General features: G+C 42.0%; 1 protein-coding gene across 1 annotated transcript in view; it reads right to left on the bottom strand.

Moving 5' to 3' along the window:
- Nucleotides 1-6,550: 6,550 nt before the first annotated feature.
- LOC143296799 (uncharacterized) overlaps nucleotides 6,551-19,483 on the bottom strand; it is a 47,252-nt gene continuing 34,319 nt past the window's right edge. Inside the window, exon 5 of the mRNA XM_076608823.1 lies at nucleotides 6,551-7,499. Coding sequence (XP_076464938.1) covers nucleotides 6,562-7,499 — 938 coding nt within the window. The 3' untranslated portion in view covers nucleotides 6,551-6,561. The remainder of the gene's footprint in view (nucleotides 7,500-19,483) is intronic.

The raw sequence follows: 19,483 nt of genomic DNA, 5'->3' as shown, positions 1-19,483 counted from the left end.
AATTGGTGATAAATATATAGATGTGACCTTGACAATTATTGATAATAAATAAAATGTAACCTTGTCAATCATTGATGATAATATGTAACAGTGGATGTCCTGTCACTGATAAAATCTAACTGTGGACATCTTATCACTGATAAAAAATGTAAGTGTGAACATCCAATTTTTGATAATGAGTGGAAAGGAGAGACATCATGACACAACCACAACCAAGATTTTTGTTTTCTTCTTCTTCTTCTTGTGCTTGACAAATACTAAGTACCCCAAAAACGCTGTTTCAAAACAAAACAAAACAAAACAAACAAACAAAAACAAAAAAAGTAAAACATACAATTGCATAACCATTATGGTTAACATAAACAAACCTGAAATTCTAATAAAGTTCAAATTTAGGATGCATAAAAGACACTTTCCTTAATCTCAGCACGTTTTTGTTTTTGTTTTGTTTTGTTTTGTTTTGTTTTGTTTTCCTTCTCAGTTCTTTATGAATCACCTTTCGGCAAGAAGCAAATACTTCATACGGCGCAGCACAAAATACAGACAGAACATATCACAGTAGTACCAGCACTGTAGTGTCTATGAAGCATAAGTCACACCCCAAACATTCTAAAAGTCTCTCATGAACAAATGCAAACAACAATTTGACCAGATGACAGTGACGCTTCATCCTCTTGGCTCAAAAATCACAAATGATTGACATCATAAGATTTTTTTTTTTTAAATACAAACATGATATATGGCACTAAAAACGGTCAAGTATAAAATCGCTTTCTACTTGATTGCTTTTTGGGTCGTTGGCTGTTTGTTTTGGAGTTGTTGTTTGTTTTTTTGTGTGTGTTTGTTTGTTGCGGATATTGTCATGAGCACCTCATATGAACAAGTTCCACAAATGAGGTGACTATAATCAAGTACTTAAATACTCTTTTTCAGATTGTTTTGATAATTCCCCGCCTCCACACCCCCACCAAAAAACTATATAAAACAAGAGAGGCAAGGCCTTCAAGACTCACTTGTGATAAATTAAGTCCCTTGCATTAACTACAGAGTAATTTCCTTTTTTACTATCTGCACCAAAAACGTTTGCAAAATAAATAAAAATTCCATGCTTAGCAAAAGAAGTTCCCGTTTGAACAAAAAATGATAATAATGACTGCTCTTGTTGTTGTGTCAGAATATGAGATCAAAGTGCCAAGTTTACAGAATACAAAAATATAATATAACAGTAAATGTAGTTTGCATATAATTAGGTTGTTGTTGTTTTTTTTGTGCCCATCCCAGAGGTGCAATATTGTTTTAAACAAGATGACTGGAAAGAACTGAATTTTTCCTATTTTTATGCCTAATTTGGTGTCAACTGACAAAGTATTTGCAGAGAAAATGTCAATGTTAAAGTTTACCACGGACACATGGACACACACACACACACACACACACACAGACAACCGAACACCGGGTTAAAACATAGACTCACTTTGTTTACACAAGTGAGTCAAAAAAACCATCATATAGAAGGACGACAGTGTGAATGAAACTGCAAACTTGTTCAATGTATCATTGTTACTAATCAAATATTTGTACTCTTACTCAGCATTTCTTTCTCTTAGTGTTTGATAAAAGAAATCAGAAACTTAATAAAAGAATTTTTTTTTTTTTTTAATAAAAGATAAATCAATATATATCACAACATCTAACCAGAATGACTGTAAAATTAGAACTTAGAAAAACAATCTATTTACAGCTATGATCAAACTGATCATTACAAACAGTGATACTGTGTTCACATGACGACAAGATCAATTTTCACTGCCCATACATATACTTAGTTTCTTTGTCATTATTCATTTTTTGTCTTCTTCTTCTTCTTCTTTTTATTTATTTTTTTCTTTTATAGTTTTGAAATCACACATTATATTAGCCATTGTTAATAAACAGTCTCTGGATGTGAAAGAAAATCATTAAATCAAGTAATGCTTCAACTTGAGGCAAAGTTGCAGAAACATTTCTTTCAATGTATTAGAATACTGGCAACAACTATGCAAACACTGCGACAAGCTCACATGTCAATACAATTATAATGATCAATACACAACAAAACCAGAATCAGTTCAAGTAAAATTGTAAATTCATTCAGACTAGAGCTATACAGAATTTTTTTTTTTTTAATGCATGTACTCATTCGCACACACACACACACACACACACACACACACACAGAGACAGAGAGAGAGAGAGAGAGAAGCGCATGCACCCACATTTAGATACATGTATGCATGCACACAAACTCAGCCAATGAATGATGTAATCAAACATAAAATCTTTGGTAAGAATCTCAAATCATATAAAAACAAGCATACCCGAATCACCAGAAATGAAAACAATTATTTTGATTTAATATCATTATCATATACCTGTTAAACTGCAATGCAAAGTAAGATGGGATTATTGCTACTGTGGAACAAAGCTAAAAGTAACCCGGCTTCATCCCAATTTGACAAAAATCTGTATAAAATTCATTGTGTGGAAATATGAGAAACAGTTTAAAATGCATAAAGGCCATAACTGATAAATCAATTAATCTTCAGGTCCAAGGTCTAGTTATGACATTTTTATGACTGAAAAGGAAAGGTTCTTAATCACCATCAATTAAATATGTTCCCTCTTCTTCTTCTTCTTCTTCTGCGTTCGTGGGCTGCAACTCCCACATTCACTCGTATGTACACGAGTGGGCTTTTACATGTATGACCGTTTTCACACACCCCATGTAGGCAGCAATTCTCCGCTTTTGGGGGTGTACATGCTAGGTATGTTCTTGCATTTCCATAACCCACCGAATGCTGACATGGATTACAGGATCTTTAACGTGTGCATTTGATCTTCTGTGTGCCTATACACATGAAGGGGCTTTAGGCACTAGCAGGTCTGCACAAATCTCCACCCTTTACCCACCAAGCAGTGTTACGGAGATTTGAACCCCAGACCCTCAGATTGAAAGTACAACGCTTTAACTACTTTTAACGATGGGCGCAATAGCCAAGTGGTTAAAGCGTTGGACTGTCAATCTGAGGGTCCCGGGTTCGAATCACGGTGACGGCGCCTGGTGGGTAAAGGGTGGAGATTTTTACGATCTCCCAGGTCAACATATGTACAGACCTGCTAGTGCCTGAACCCCCTTCGTGTGTATATGCAAGCAGAAGATCAAATACGCATGTTAAAGATCCTGTAATCCATGTCAGCGTTCGGTGGGTTATGGAAGCAAGAACATACCCAGCATGCACACCCCCGAAAACGCAGTATGGCTGCCTACATGGCGGGGTAAAAACTCATGTGCATACGAGTGAACACAGAAGAAGAAGAACTACTTTCAACATCTCTACCCCGCCACCCCCACCCCCACCTCCAATCTCAGAACAGAACGCCAACAGAGTGTTGTGTGAGGCAAGGCGTGTTCTGTGAATAAAATGTGGAAATGATTAATCTGTTCCCTCTGTTCCTTTCTCTTTGGTGAGCGACTCTTTACTTTGGGAGTCAAACTGAATTGGAAGCAAAGTGAGTAAGTTAAAGCAAGTGGATATTTAGGTTGATGAACAGATTAGTTTATGTACTTGTCCATAGTGTACTTGTCCATAGGACCACAACAGCAACAACTAAACAACTGGATTTCTTGCCCTGATGGATGATTTTTCAGATACAAAACCTGAGGTTAGAAACAGCACAAAAGAATCTAGTTTAGTGGCTATTTCACACACACACACACACACACACACACACACACACACACACACACACACACACACACAACAGACAGGAGACACAGACACAGAGATGGCATATGTAACACGACAGATAAATGCACAACCTTGATATTTTTCCTGTCAGGTGTCAACAACCAGTAACCGACACAAAGTATACATAATTATTTGACCTGAAAGATGCATAAAGATGATATAAAAAAAAAACCCTGTCCAACATTGGTGAGATTAACAATGACTGAGGGAAGAGGGAGGTAGTAGTGAGGGCTCATGGATCAAACACACACATAAACGGATGGTCTCTGCAGTTTGCTGATCGTCTCCCCCCCCTGTGGATTCAGCTCAGGCACACACTGCTGAACACCGTGGAGATGACACCATGGAGATGACACCATGGAGATGACACCGTGGAGATGACACCATGGAGATGACACCATGGAGATGACACCATGGAGATGACACCGTGGAGATGACAAACTAGTCGCTGAACTACAGGGTTCACAAGACATTAAGGACCTCTTGAGAATTTGTACAGTTTTCGACGGGCGCAATAGCCGAGTGGTTAAAGCGTTGGACTGTCAATCTGAGGGTCCCGGGTTCGAATCACGGTGACAGCGCCTGGTGGGTAAAGGGTGGAGGTTTTTACGATCTCCCAGGTCAACATATGTGCAGACCTGCTAGTGCCTGAACCCCCTTCGTGTGTATATGCAAGCAGAAGATCAAATACGCACGTTAAAGATCTTGTAATCCATGTCAGCGTTCGGTGGGTTATGGAAACAAGAACATACCCAGCATGCACATGGAAACAAGAACATAACCAGCATGCACACCCCCGAAAACGGAGTATGGCTGCCTACATGGCGGGGTAAAAATGGTCATACACGTAAAAGCCCACTCGTGTGCATATGAGTGAACGCAGAAGAAGAAGAAGAAGAAGTACAGTTTTCTCCTTAGAGGGGCTTGGTGTGAAATGATGCTGGGCAAGCAGACCGCTGTGTGCAGCCAGTATAACACGCACAGCTCATAACCTGAGGCGCTTTCTTTCACATGCACTTCTTTTCTTTACAATGACAGACCACAATATTCATTTAAAAAAAAAATTATATTTAATTTATAAAATTAAAAAACACTGTATGACTTTCAATTCTTAGCTGAAACATTTGATTTTTCCAACGCATTTTTCAATTTTTCAAGCTGCATGTGCCTGAAACAGCTGCCAGTGTATTCAATGAGCAGCCAGTGGTTTAGACCATACGCAAACTGCATCATTTAAACATCTCTCTCTGTTCTTTTCTCATATTATGAAAACATACATTTTTTTTCTTATGTAGTGGTCCTTAACATTTTGTGAACTCCCCAATAACTAACATGGTAAAGAACACGGCTTTATGTCGGCATGAACAACCACCACCAATTATCACTATCTCTTACGGTCTACAGAAACTGTAAATACAGAACAATGTATTCAGTGGTTTAATGCAAAATTAAACTGGGGTTCATCTCAAAAACAAAAAACGAAATGTGTCAGGAGATGGCACACACACTTCTGTTAACCCCCCTTGTCTTTTTTTTTTAAAAAAAACAACAACACTGCTTTAAATACAGTAATAAATGCTTCTCTTATTATCTAAACGAAAAAGACACAAGATTAACTCTCCACTAATATTCTACATATAAACAATCACTTCAAAAGTAAGTGTTGTCAACAAACATTCTAAACCCCTGGTTTTCCTTCTTCTTCTTTTTTCTTTTTTTTAAGTATTTTAAACACAAGATCTTTTTTTTTCTTCTTATGATGATTTGTAAATCACAACTGTGCACTATAACTGTAATACCTACTATGGACAACAATGAAGTTTTCTTGACCAATATGAAATCAGTGAATGATACCTTTTGTAACTTGTAAAGAAATACACCTAGTCTCTCTTTACAAGAGGAAGTTATAGGATCAAAGGAAGTATCAAAAGCTTTTCATAGAGACAGAATTTCATCACTCCCAAGACTGCCGCATGTCAGAATTCAACACACCAAGAGTTTTCATACATCAGAAAACATCACACCAAAAAGATTCTCACATGTGAACCCATCACATTGTGTCACGGAAGTATTCTCGCAACATCAGACTTGTATACATGCAGAGTTCGATGACAGGCAACAGTATCACACACGTAAAAGCCCAGCAATAACAGATGGAGGGTTTGCACATCTTCATGCTACTTAACCAGACAGCAGAGGAACAACTGCAGAACAATAATCATCTGCAGTCTAACAAATAGCAGTTCATCTGAAATATAAAGGGAAAAAAAAAACAACCAACATGTCTGACAGGTAGCAGATTACAAAAAAGGGCAATATGGCAATGAGTAAAGAGTTTGCACAAAACTGTATTCTATCACAAGATACAGATCATTCAGTAACTGCATAGACTATCTTCAGTCAATTCATCTCCATCAAAACAAGAAATGCTTTGTCAGTATATCAAACAAACAAACAAAAAAGAACAAAAAAAGGGAAAAGAATCCCAGGTTTTGTGGCACAATCTAGTTCTGAATATTCATTCTGAGAATACACTGACCAAACAGTCCAATAGTTTCTATCACTATGTCATAGATCAGAACCTGTTCATCGTTATTCATCACTGCCAATCTCTCAAAGAAGGTGGTTTTCAGGTTGACCCTGTGGAGTCTTCAAACATAACTGCGATTCATCACTGCCAATCTCTCAAAGAAGGTGGTTTTCAGGTTGACCCTGTGGAGTCTTCAAACATAACTGCGATTCATCACTGCCAATCTCTCAAAGAAGGTGGTTTTCAGGTTGACCCTGTGGAGTCTTCAAACGTAACACTTGGTTCCCAGTCTTCAGTGGAACAGGAGGGAAAATGCAGGAGCTGGGCATCCTCAGTGCTGGAGGGAGTGGCAGCGTCTGGGGCATCTGGAGGCAAAGCGGCACCGGCACTGTCATCCGGCATCACCACCATGTCGGAGTCCCCTTCGGATGCTTGAGGCAGACACACGTTGTCATGGAGTGAGGGAGGCAGATGGAAGGTGTCTTGCAGCAGGTAGGGCAGGCGTGCAGGCGGTTCATGCAGCAGGTGGGTGGGAGGGGCTGTCACGGGCCCCGCCAGGCTGAAGTCCAGCGCCGAGTCATCCGACGTCAGCGACATGAGGTCCAGCTCGCCGGGAAGTCGCGGGCTGGGGCCGCGGTTCTTCAGGTTGCGCTGCCGTGCTTTCTCACGGTCCCTCTCTATCTGCTCCTGCGTGCGCCGCATCCGGGCCAGGCGGCTGCGAAGGGCGTTCATCTGTTTGTAGCGCTGGTACACCTCCGGGTTGCGCTTCAGCTTCTCACGGTACTCCCTCATGCGCTGGGCCGGCGTAAGTGTCCTCTTGCCCTTGTCTCCCCCAGATACCCCGCCGCCAGTGCTGCCAGATCTGATGGCGCTGAGGGTCCCCGCGGGCTGCGAGGGGCCTGTGGTGTTCCAGGCCTGGAGGGACACTGTGGCCGAGGTGGCGGCAGCGTTAGGGGACGGAGCGGAGGAGGAGGAAGAGGAGGAGGAGGAGTGGTGGTGGTAGAGCCCCTGGCGCCACACGGCGTGCATGTAGGTCTGTGCTAGGTGGTGAAAGGCAAGTGGGTAGGGGGGAGGGAAGGGCCCCCCCATGCCCCCGAACCCCATCCCCACAGAGCCGAAAGTGGTGGCTGCTGCTGTGGCCCCAGCTAGAGCCAGCCCCCCAGGGGCACTGAACCTGGCACCTGCAGGACACACAGTAACAGTGGTGCGTCAGTGGGCAGCTTTACCACTGTACCTTCATCCACCCTAGCACCGTGCACTGTGCCACGGCTACACTCAGCCCTGCAACTTTACCACTGCCACTGACCTACCAGTGTGCAGTCTATGGCTGAGCTAGCTAGAATCTTTACTGACTCTGATCCATGCAACAACTAGCCTACAAAAAAAAAAGATGTTTTGAAAATTATCAACAACTTTTTTTTTCTTTTTTCTTTTTTTATTTAATTTTGTTCCCCTTTGCTACAAAAAAAAAAAAAAAGTGTCGTTTTGAACAATGACCAAAACATCGACCCTGCATTAAGAACTTTACTGACTGTTATCCATGCAACAACAAAAACAGATGTTTTCAAAATTATCAACTTTTCTTCTGAGCTTGGTTTTTTTGTTCTGAATTTCTGTGCATTAAGTTTTGTTCTCCTTTTATTACAAAAAGAAAAAGAAAAAAAAAAAAAAAAAAGTTTCGTTTCGGACATAACAAAACATTGTCCCTGCTTTGAAATCAGTTAAACAGCTCTGCTTCATGTCCACACACACAAAAAAAAGTGATGCTATTTCTACTAGTTTACCAAAACTTTCATCGAAAGGTAAAACACTTCTGAATACGGTAACATAACGGGAAATATCAGGCAACAACAGCAAAAAATCAGGAGAATAAATGAACTGCACACACTTCTCTACACCTGTGAACTGCAGTGCCAGATTCAGTGAACCTGAATGAAACCCAAACGCAAGGCAGAAATCAACGCAATGCACACGATACGCAGGGTACGTGTCAGGCTTAACTGTGAACAGTTCTGTATACACACACACAAACACTTGCAGGGTACATGTCAGACTTACTGTGAATGGTTCTATACACACATACATTTGCTGACCCTTGTAAGGTCCTATTCTTTCCATGCAGTAAGATCCACTTGGCAACACAACCATCACCTAACACACATGCTCATTTTTCCATTGCAGCCGAACATACATCTATAAAGCAGCACACACCAGCTCTAAAAACAATTTTCCAGCATGTAAAGTGTCTCACCGTTTCAACTGTTGACAATTCACCCGGTCACACAATTTCCTCAATGCTTTAAAATAAAAATGTGAGCAGAAGAGCAGAGCTCAATCCTTACTAAACCAATCTTTGATTAAATCTGATATCAGCAATGGGCGCCTTACTAGTTTCAGTTTCAGTAGCTCAAGGAGGCGTCACTGCATTCAGACAAATCCATATACGCTACACCACATCTGCCAAGCAGATGCCTGACCAGCAGCATAACCCAACGTGCTTTGTCAGGCCTTGAGAGCCTTACTAAACAATTCTAATCAAATCTGAGATAAGCTTTCATGAATATTTGTGTCCCTGTGTTAGCAGTCAGCTATGTACTATTTGTCCTGTTTGTAGGTGCTCTGAGTTGAAAAGAAATAAAGAATACATATATGCTAGAGGTCTCAACCATGTTTATTGTTGTTAATTAATGTTGTTGCCTTGTTGCTGCTGTTGTTACAGTATGCTCCCTTTGTCAATAGAGTCTGGTTTTTGTTTCATACAAAAATTTCAATTATTTCATATTCAGAGTATGTGTGTTGACATTTTGCTGATGTCTGAAAAGAGTGCAGGCTGGCTTAACAGAACATCATTACCATGTTGATGCACTGATCACATCCCTGGGTATTAACTTTACAGACCATATAAGTTGCAATGTCGATCAACCCAAATCATTTAAATTGTACATAATTTTGTTTAACAGAGTAACAGTGCAAATGGAACAATGATTTTGTAACAATTAAACAATACAGTTTCACCATGTGATTAAGAAGATGATGATACAGTGATCTATATGAATACAGTACTAGAAGTTTTATCAGTTTTCTCCCCCTCCCCCTCCCCCTCCTCCACTCCTACTCCAGCCCCACCCCCGAAACAATGCCTGTTGTTGGTAAAGCCTGAGTGACTGTCTGAATGAAGAATGCACCACAACACACACTGCACAGTTTGAAAGGTTTGCTGGCTGGTTGAACAGTGTGAGTAAGGTCTGACAAATCTCTCCTAATATGATGCCGAGCAACATCAAAAGTGAGCACAGCCCTCATGGAAAAAAAAGGCATTGTTTCCGGCATGGCTTTCTGGCAGCAGATTCATAAAATCTTCATCACCAAATGGCAGCAAATTAGGCAAAGAATCAGTCATGATTTTCCAGCACATATCTATAGTGTCTATAGTGGTTACTACTGGACAAATCCATTTGATCATGATGCTCAATATGTGCATTGATGACTCTTTCCAAATGGCTGGAAAGTGGCCAAAGAATCAGCCATGATTTTCCAGCATATGTCTGTGTTTTCAATAGTTACTATTGAATATATCTGTCAAATTATGACACTCGATATATGCATAGAAGACTCTTTCCAAATGGCTGAAAAGTGGCCAAAAAAAATCAGCCATGATTTTCCAGTATATGTCTGAGTTTTCAGCAGTTACTTTTGAACATAATTATGTCAGATCATGATGATCAGCACGTGCATAGAAGACTCCTTCCAAATGGCAGGAAAAGTGGCCAAAGAGTCAGCCATGATCTTCCAGCATGTCTTTATATATATGTTCATAGAAGACTTCTCCACCCACCCCACCCCTGACTCCCAACACCCACCCCTCCACCACCCTCTTTCTGACAGAGCAGTTCAATGTTCTCCACAGGATAACAAAGATAGAGTTGTGCTATGTTCTACTGCACTGTATCATATTGTACTGTTGTTGAAGACTGGTTGGGACTGATGTGATAATAGATTGTACTGGGGTGTACCTATTGCACTGCACTTTAATGCACTTGCAGTATTATACTGTACTGTTGTTGAAGACTGGTTGGGATTGATGTGATAATAGATTGTACTGGGGTGTACATACTGCACTGCACTTTAATGCACTTGCAGTATTATACTGTACTGCTGTTGAAGACTGGTTGGGATTGATGTGATAATAGATTTCACTGGAGTGTACCTATTGCACTGCACTTTAATGCACTTGCAGTATTATACTGTACTGTTGTTGAAGACTGGTTGGGATTGATGTGATAACAGATTGTACTAGAGTGTACCTATTGCACTGCACTTTAATGCACTTGCAGTATTATACTGTACTGTTGTTGAAGACTGGTTGGGATTGATGTGATAATAGATTGTACTAGAGTGTACCTATTGCACTGCACTTTAATGCACTCGCAGTATCATACTGAACTGTTGTTGAAGACTGGTTGGGATTGATGTGATAACAGATTTCACTGGAGTGTACCTATTGCACTGCACTTTAATGCACTTGCAGTATTATACTGTACTGTTGTTGAAGACTGGTTGGGATTGATGTGATAATAGATTGTACTGGGGTGTACATACTGCACTGCACTTTAATGCACTTGCAGTATTATACTGAACTGTTGTTGAAGACTGGTTGGGATTGACGTGATAACAGATTGTACTGGGGTGTACATACTGCACTGCACTTTAATGCACTTGCAGTATTATACTGTACTGTTGTTGAAGACTGGTTGGGATTGACGTGATAATAGATTTCACTGGAGTGTACATACTGCACTGCACTTTAATGCACTTGCAGTATTATACTGAACTGTTGTTGAAGACTGGTTGGGATTGACGTGATAACAGATTGTACTGGGGTGTACATACTGCACTGCACTTCAGTCCACTTACACTGCACTGTATTACGTTGTACTGTTGTGAAGACTGGTTGTGAATGAACTGAGAACAGACTGTACCGAAGTGCAATGTGTTGCTGCGCTCTTCTGTCCACTTGACCTGCAGTAGTGCAATGCTTTTTTTTTTTTTTTTTTGCTTTTTTTTGCTTTTTTTTTGCCATGCTCAACGGGTGGAACATCACTCTAATGCTGTGAGACTGGTGCCTGTCGTGACTACCGGCAGTTCTAATGGGAAACTCTCTAGCAACAAGCACCCCCCCCCCCCCCCCCTCCCCGCCACCAGCCCCCCCATCCCCCTGACCCCCCACCCTCCCACTTTTCCCTCCCTCCTTCCCTAACACATGTTTCCAGCTGCACCTGCCAGCACTGGCCAAAATTGAATTTCACACAGCCGGGCCATTGCACCCTTGCTTGGCAAAATCAATGAATGTGTGTTAACAAGCAACGCACTCCCACCCCCCCACTCCTTCTCTCCCCCCGCAACCCTCTGTGCATGACCCCCAACCCCCACCCCCACCCCCAACCTCCCACCACTCCTTCTCTCCCCCGCAACCCTCTGTGCATCACCCTCCTCCCCCCCCCCCCCCCCCCCCCCCCGCCCCCCCCCCACGCCACCCACACCTCCCTTACCCTCCATCTCCCACCCTCATTTTGTATTTGAAATGTAATCAATATTCTGCACTGGCTGAGGCTTGCTCTTCATGCATCCTGCCGTGATATCAATATTATGTCATGAAACAAATGTTCCTTTCCTGACATCCAATTCTTTCTGATACAGATACTGTCACAAAGAAAAGAAAAAATTATGTCAAAAAAATCAAGGATGGTAAAATGCTGAAGTACTAGGACATGAGCTACAAATCCAAAATACACGTTTAACACCACACATCCATGTACTTTGGTATTGATAATGAATAATAATTACAAGCCGCTCACTGGGGCATGTCTCTGTCTCTCTCTCTGTCTCTAACCTCTCCTCCTCCCTCTCCCCCCCCCCCACCCCCCTTCACCCTTTCCCCTCCTCCCTCTCTCTCTCTCTCTCTCTCTCTCTCTCTCTCTCACACACACATTCACACTAGTGACTGATGAGGGAAAAGTCCAACATGTTTCATTCCTTCAGAATAGTCTCTCTCTCTCTCTCTCTCTCTCTCTCTCTCTCTCTCTCTCTCTCTGTCCTTGTCCCTGCTATGACACATTACCTGACCTAAGCATGTACACACACATGCACACACAAGTACACACGTATGCATGCATGCACATATATGCACATGCATTCACACACACACACACACACACACACACACACACACACACACACACACACACACACACGCACGCACACACACACACACACACACACACACACATACACACAACTTTTCAAGTGATAAACATCCCCACATGCTCTTTTTCAACCCCAACAAGCCGTCGTCTCCCACAATAATCAGCCACTGCTTTGCTCAACGTCACAGCCACAAGCCCAGAAGATTCTACACCCCCATTCTATGCCCCCAGTGACACAGCAACTACAGCGTACATGCAGACACTGACCACACAGGGCTCAAGTCTCAACAACTGGTGCCTCCTACAGTCACCTCTCATGCCGTGATGAAGACAAACATACAGCAGTTGTGAACAAGAATAACAAAAAAATAAAATAAAATAAAATACTACCCACTACCATGTCGTCATCCACAACCATCCAAAAAAAAAATCGAAACAGATCTAAAAGAAGTGCCAGTAGTACATATATATATATATATATATATATACATGGTGTGGGGCCACACACAAATCTGCAATGGGTGCAAGCATCTACCGCACAAACTGCATTCTATTCATCTACATCAAACATTGCTTTCACAGCCAAATATAACGACTCCCGGGAGCACATCTTTTTTTTGTCTTGGGCATGCAAAAATCAAAACAAAACAAAAAAAAAAAAAACATGATGACATGTCATGACCAATTCATTCAAATCTCCATTGTCAAGTACTGTATTAACAGCTGATCTATCAACAACAACAAAAACACACACAAAAAATCACATGAATATGATAAAACCATGTTTTAAAAACTAATGACTTCAAACCACATCTGTTTTTGCTGGGCTTTTGAAAGACACACTTGTACACATGGACACAAGCACATATGCACACATGTGTGCACACACACACACACACACACACACACACACAGAGAGAGAGAGAGAGAGAGAGAGAGAGAGAGAGAGAGAGAGTTAAAAGCAATTAACATATATATTGTATTTTCCTTTGTTGCAGATGAAAACCTGTACATCTTAATCAAAAACAATCAATGCTGCATTTTTTTTTTTTTTTTTTTGGGGGGGGGGGGGGGGGGGGGGGGGATGGGGAAATGGACTGGAAAGGAAGTGGAAACATTTCTTTTTAACTCTCTCCATACGAACAGCAAAAGAGATGACGTTAACAGCATTTCACCCCAATTACCATCATCAAAATATTGCAAGCGGAAGGCTCTTATACTAAAGACGTGAATGTTAACAAAGAATACCACAATTCTGATGACGGAAGCTAAAGGTTGGGTCATTCAGACACCCACTGGACATCCGAGGGGTCTGTGTAGAGGAGAAGAGAGGACTGGCCGTACTGAGTGAGTTAAGCTGCATCATCACACACATACTCTCCTCCGAAGCTTATCTAATACAGAGCACACAGTGCAGTTCATACACTTCACAGGCCAAACTGATCCCCAGACAGCCACACATGAAAAGGCTCAACTCTTCCTTTGAGTGTGACTCTTAACTCTCTCCATACGAACGGCGAAAGAGACGACGTTAACAGCGTTTCAGCCCAATTACCACCATCAAAATATTACAAGCGGAAGGCTCTTACACTGAAGAGGTGAATGTTGACAAAGAATACCACATTTCTGACGACGGAAGCTAAAGGCTGGGTCATTGAGACACCCACTGGACATCCGAGGTGTCTGTGTAGAGGAGATGAGAGGACTGGCCGTACTGAGTGAGTTAATTCCTGATATGTTGAAATACATGATCAGAATGTACCAGAGCTTGGACGAAACTAAAAAAAATTATATGTATATGATGTGCCGCATAATATTAACCTTTGGCAGCCAATCAGAGCTTGAGATTGATAGCATTACTACAGAGATCAAATTACTGTTTGTCCTCACAAAGTGCTCTCTCTCTCTCTCTCTCTCTCTCTCTCTCTCTCTCTCTCTCTCTCCCTCTCTCTCTCTCTCTGTTAACAGAAAATTAAAACTCCTGCCCTGTCTGTAAGGTTGCAGAAGACGAACGTCATTTTCTGTTAGTATGTCCAATGTACAATCAGGGAAAATTACCTTGTGAACATTTTCAGAAACTATAAATGAATATACAGACTTGGCGTTACTTTTACAAAATGGAAACAGGCTCAATACTCACTCTGTGGCAATGTTTATCTATCATGCCTTAAAGAAGAGAGAAGAAATGACATGATAATATAATTGTTTTCAAAACCAAAAACGTTGCTGCAGGAAGTGTCATGAACTAAAATCTTTAATTCTCTACTTTTTCAGGTCTGAATTGTTGTGTCCATGATGTTGTTCCCTTCCCCTTTATTTTTTGGGTATTTTGTGTGTCTCAAATGTATGTATGTACCTCCTTTGCAATCAGGTCAGCGGCCTTGCAGTAAAATATTTCTGAGTTCTGAGTTCTCTGTCTCTCTCTCTGTCTGTCTCTCTCTCTTTGCTCTCATTCCACCCAAGTCCCTACTCAAACACTGCTTTCTTTCAAACAAACAAAAAAAAAAAAAAAAAAAAAAGAAAAGAATTTTCTACTGCATGCACACCATGCAGTTAGGATCAGACTACCACCATGCACTAGGCTTTGCACGCACACACACACACACACACACACACACACACACACACGACAAACAACACACAAACACACACACAACACACACACGCAGGCAAGCACACATTTACCCCCACCCCACCCCCACCCGCCACTCCCCCAACACCCACACCCACCACACACACACACACACACACACACACACAATGACATATGCAGTTTTCTGGTATCCAGAAAGACAAAGACAGAGAATGAGGATGGGAGAAGCAGGGAAAAGGACGGTGACAGAACCACACAACATGTATTGTACTGTCGGACTCACACCACCTCAGGACTAAACACCAGAACCAGGTTCAGTTCTAAACACCACACAGACATTCACAGCTTGCCGCTAACTTAAAGCTACACTTTAGTGTTGTTGTTGTTTTTTTGTTTTGTTTTGTTTTTTTTGTGTGTTTTTTTAATTAATATTATTATTACTACTACCTTTTTTTTTTTTTTTTTTTAATTATTATTTATTTATTTATTTGCGTAAGCTTATCTATTATTTATTCACCTTTTTTTTTTTTTTTTTTTTACATTATAATTATTATTTATTTATTTATTGATTTGTGTAAGCTTATCTATTATTTATTCACCTTTTTTTTTTCTTTTTTTTTCCCCTCAAGGCCTGACTAAGCGCGTTGAGTTACGCTGCTGGTCAGGCATCTGCTTGGCAGATGTGGTGTAGCGTATATGGATTTGTCCGAACGCAGTGACGCCTCCTTGAGCTACTGAAACTGAAACTGTTGTGTGGTTTTTGAGTGAGGGTGTGGGGGGGGGGGGGTGGAGGGGTGGGGGCGGGGGGTTGGGGGGGGGGTTGTTCATGGGTTTTGTTTGTTTTTTTGGGGGGGAAGGATGTGGGGGGGGGGGTTAGGGGGTTGGGGAAAGGGTTGGGGGGGGGGGTTGACCCTGTAACTGCTGAACCTTAGTAGAATACGATCATGTGGCTGCAGCTTTAACTCTCTCCATACGAACGGCAAAAGAGACGACGTTAACAGCATTTCAGCCCAATTACCATCATCAAAATATTGCAAGCGGAAGGCTCTTATACTGAAGAGGTGAATGTTGACAAAGAATACCACAATTCTGACGATGGAAGCTAAAAGTTGGGTCATTCAGACACCCACTGGACATCCGAGGGGTCTGTGTAGAGGAGAAGAGAGGACTGGCCATACTGAGTGAGTTAATGACATTTCCTTCTTTTTGTGTCCATGACAATGGTGTCACTGTTTCACTGAACAGAAGAAATTTCAGTCCTAAGAGGAAGATGTCCAAACAAAGAGTTTCAGTTTCAGTTTTTTTCAAGGAGGTGTCACTGCACTCAAGACAAATCCATATCCACTACACCACACACATCTGCTAGGCAGATGCCTGACCAGCAGCATGACCCATGGTCAGGCCTTGAGTGCACTGATATATATCTGTGTGCATATCGAAACGGATTTCTTCTACAGAATTTTGCCAGAGGACAGCCCGTTTGTTGCCATGGGTTCTGTTTCAGTGTACCAAGTGCGTGCTGCACACGGGGGACCTCTGTTTATCATTTCATCCAAAATATAACCCAGAAGACAGATACCATTTGCTGGAACGACGGGAACAGGTCAAGATCTTCCATCTGAGGACTGGACACAACCGCCTGCTCAACCAAATGCACACAAAATTTGGCATTGGACAGAGTGGAGGGTGCCCTTGTGGTGAGGGACCAATGACAACCGACCACATCCTTCAAAACTGTAGGACGCATACAGCATCCAGGAGGAAGTACTGGCAAACACCGACAGCAGTGGAAGCCAAACTGTACGGCACCCTGGAGGAGCTGCGACGGATGGCAGCCTTCATCAAGGACACCGTGCTGCTCATCTAATGGGAGGCGAATGAGGAAGAAGAAGAACTAGACACTCAATTTGATTTTCCAGTCTTCTTCTTCTTCTTCTTCTTCTGCGTTTGTGGGCTGCAACTCCCACGTTCACTCGTATGTACACAAGTGGGCTTTTACGTGTATGACCGTTTTTACCCCGCCCTGTAGGCAGCCATACTCCGCTTTCGGGGGGTGCATGCTGGGTATGTTCTTGTTTCCATAACCCACCGAACGCTGACATGGATTACAGGATCTTTAACGTGCGTATTTGATCTTCTGCTTGCGTATACACACGAAGGGGGTTCAGGCACTGGCAGGTCTGCGCATATGTTGACTTGGGAGATCGGAAAAATCTCCACCCTTTACCCACCACCAGGCGCCGTCACCGAGATTCGAACCCAGGACCCTCAGATTGAAAGTCCAACGCTTTAACCACTCGGCTATTGCGCCCGTCGATTTTCCAGTCAAACCTGGGAGAAAGGGCTGGAGGGAATTGAACCCGCACCCTCACAGACACTGAACCTGCAGATAAGTGTCTTAACCATTCGGCCACCATCCTCCTCCAAACACAGAGCAGTGACCAGCATCCCGACCAGTAAGATGTGTCTTATCTCAAGTGAGGTGACAGCAATTCGCTGATAAGTGCACCGAATAAAGCTGTCACACACTCCTGACTGCCCGTGTAAGACAGGTCCACAAACCCCGGAGCACATCCTGCAGTCCTGCCCCCTGTATCAAGATGCACGGACGCGGCAGTGGCCCTATGGAGCCACACTGGCAGAAAAGCTCTGGGGGCACCAAAGAAGACCTCATCAAGACCACCACCTTCATTTCCAGCATAGGACTGCAAGGCTGAGACCATGATCATGGGGAACGCAGAAGAAGAAGAAGAAGAAGCTGATGAGTGCACACTCATCGCCGGCAGCCAAGGGCTTAAATTACATGATGGTTTCACAAACACTTGAGACATACATTTCAAAACACGGTCATAAGAAAAAGGCACATGTATGTACACATACTATACTGATCAGAGTGTATCAGTCACAGATGAGTCCATCGTACACTGGAACTCACAATCAACTTATCAAGTGCTCGCAAAATTGTGTGCTGTGTACATCACGTACATTCGTTGCTGCATGCAGCATCTATATGATTCATACTTTGGTTACGTACAGCACATGTACAAAGTTAGAAACAGGGTGTAATAACAAAAACAAGGCGTTTCTGATTCACTGTTTCTCTCATCAAAGTCATTTAGTATAGAGATGGGACATATGATCATTTGGTGAAAATTACAGTCACGTTGGCATCTGTGTTCACATATTATCACAGCCTCTTCCCCAACTGTAGAAAAATGTCACAGAATATTCAAGAGATTTGCCATCTTTGAAAAACAATGCTAAACAGGTTGAATAAAATGAAAACAAACTGAAATGACAACAACAAAAAATCAAAGAAATGAAAAATCAAACAAAACAAAGAAAATGGTAACACAAAAATTCCTACCACACTAAACACATCAAATAACCACCACAGTGTACGACTGACCAAAGCACAAGTGAATACTTGAGCAACACAAGGAAGGTAAGACCTAATAAACACAAGACTGTGATGATTCTGATTATTCACTTATCATTCATACCAACAATTTTTCATTTCCACACTCTAAATGTATTCGTTCGGCTTGACACGGTAGAATATCTCACAAAACATAGAACTCAATTTCAGATCCACATTCCACATATAATTCAAAGTTCTTAACATGCTCCAACTGAGACCAAGTGCCTTAAACAGTGAATAAGTAAATCAATTGAGTAAAACTGATTTCATTAAAACAATGAAAAATCAAATAAGTAAAAACTGATTTAATCAAAACAATCACTGGTTGCAATCATAGTTACTATAAAAATGTACATTGACCTCACACACAGACAGAGAATATATTTTAAAAAAATAATAATAATAATAATAATAAAAAGAGAAAAGGAATTGGCTATGTTATTTTCTGCATAATGCAAATGGCTTAGCGGCATAGCCCTTTTTTGTTATTGGAGACTACATCCTGGCTCAAGACTGATTAATATCTCCTGTGCTTCAACATGACATGAAATCAATAACAGAGATGGAAGAAGAGGGGAGAGGAGGGGTGTGTGGGGGGTGGGGTTGGGATGTGGAGGAAGAGGGAAGGGGGGCAGGGGCAGAGTGGGGGGTGCGGGGGGGGGCCAGATCCTGCATCATTTCTTCTGAGTGCATGGCAGTCTGTTACGTCATGACATGACGTGCGAGAGAAGAATGTATAGACCTGTGTACCTGAAGCCAACAAAATTCAGTGCAGGGGGACCGAATTCTCATCTCTCGGTTCCCCTTCCCCCTATCAATATCACTGTCTGTCCCACCCCTATACTCACCAGAGAACACAATCATTTTCATAAGGCGCATGCATGCACACATGCACACACGCACACGCGCGCACACACACACACACACTTTCCCTTCCCCGACCACAAA

Source organism: Babylonia areolata, chromosome 2 (genome assembly GCF_041734735.1).
Source record: "Babylonia areolata isolate BAREFJ2019XMU chromosome 2, ASM4173473v1, whole genome shotgun sequence".
Classification (NCBI taxonomy): domain Eukaryota; kingdom Metazoa; phylum Mollusca; class Gastropoda; order Neogastropoda; family Buccinidae; genus Babylonia; species Babylonia areolata.
This window is presented reverse-complemented; position numbering and strand designations above follow the sequence as displayed.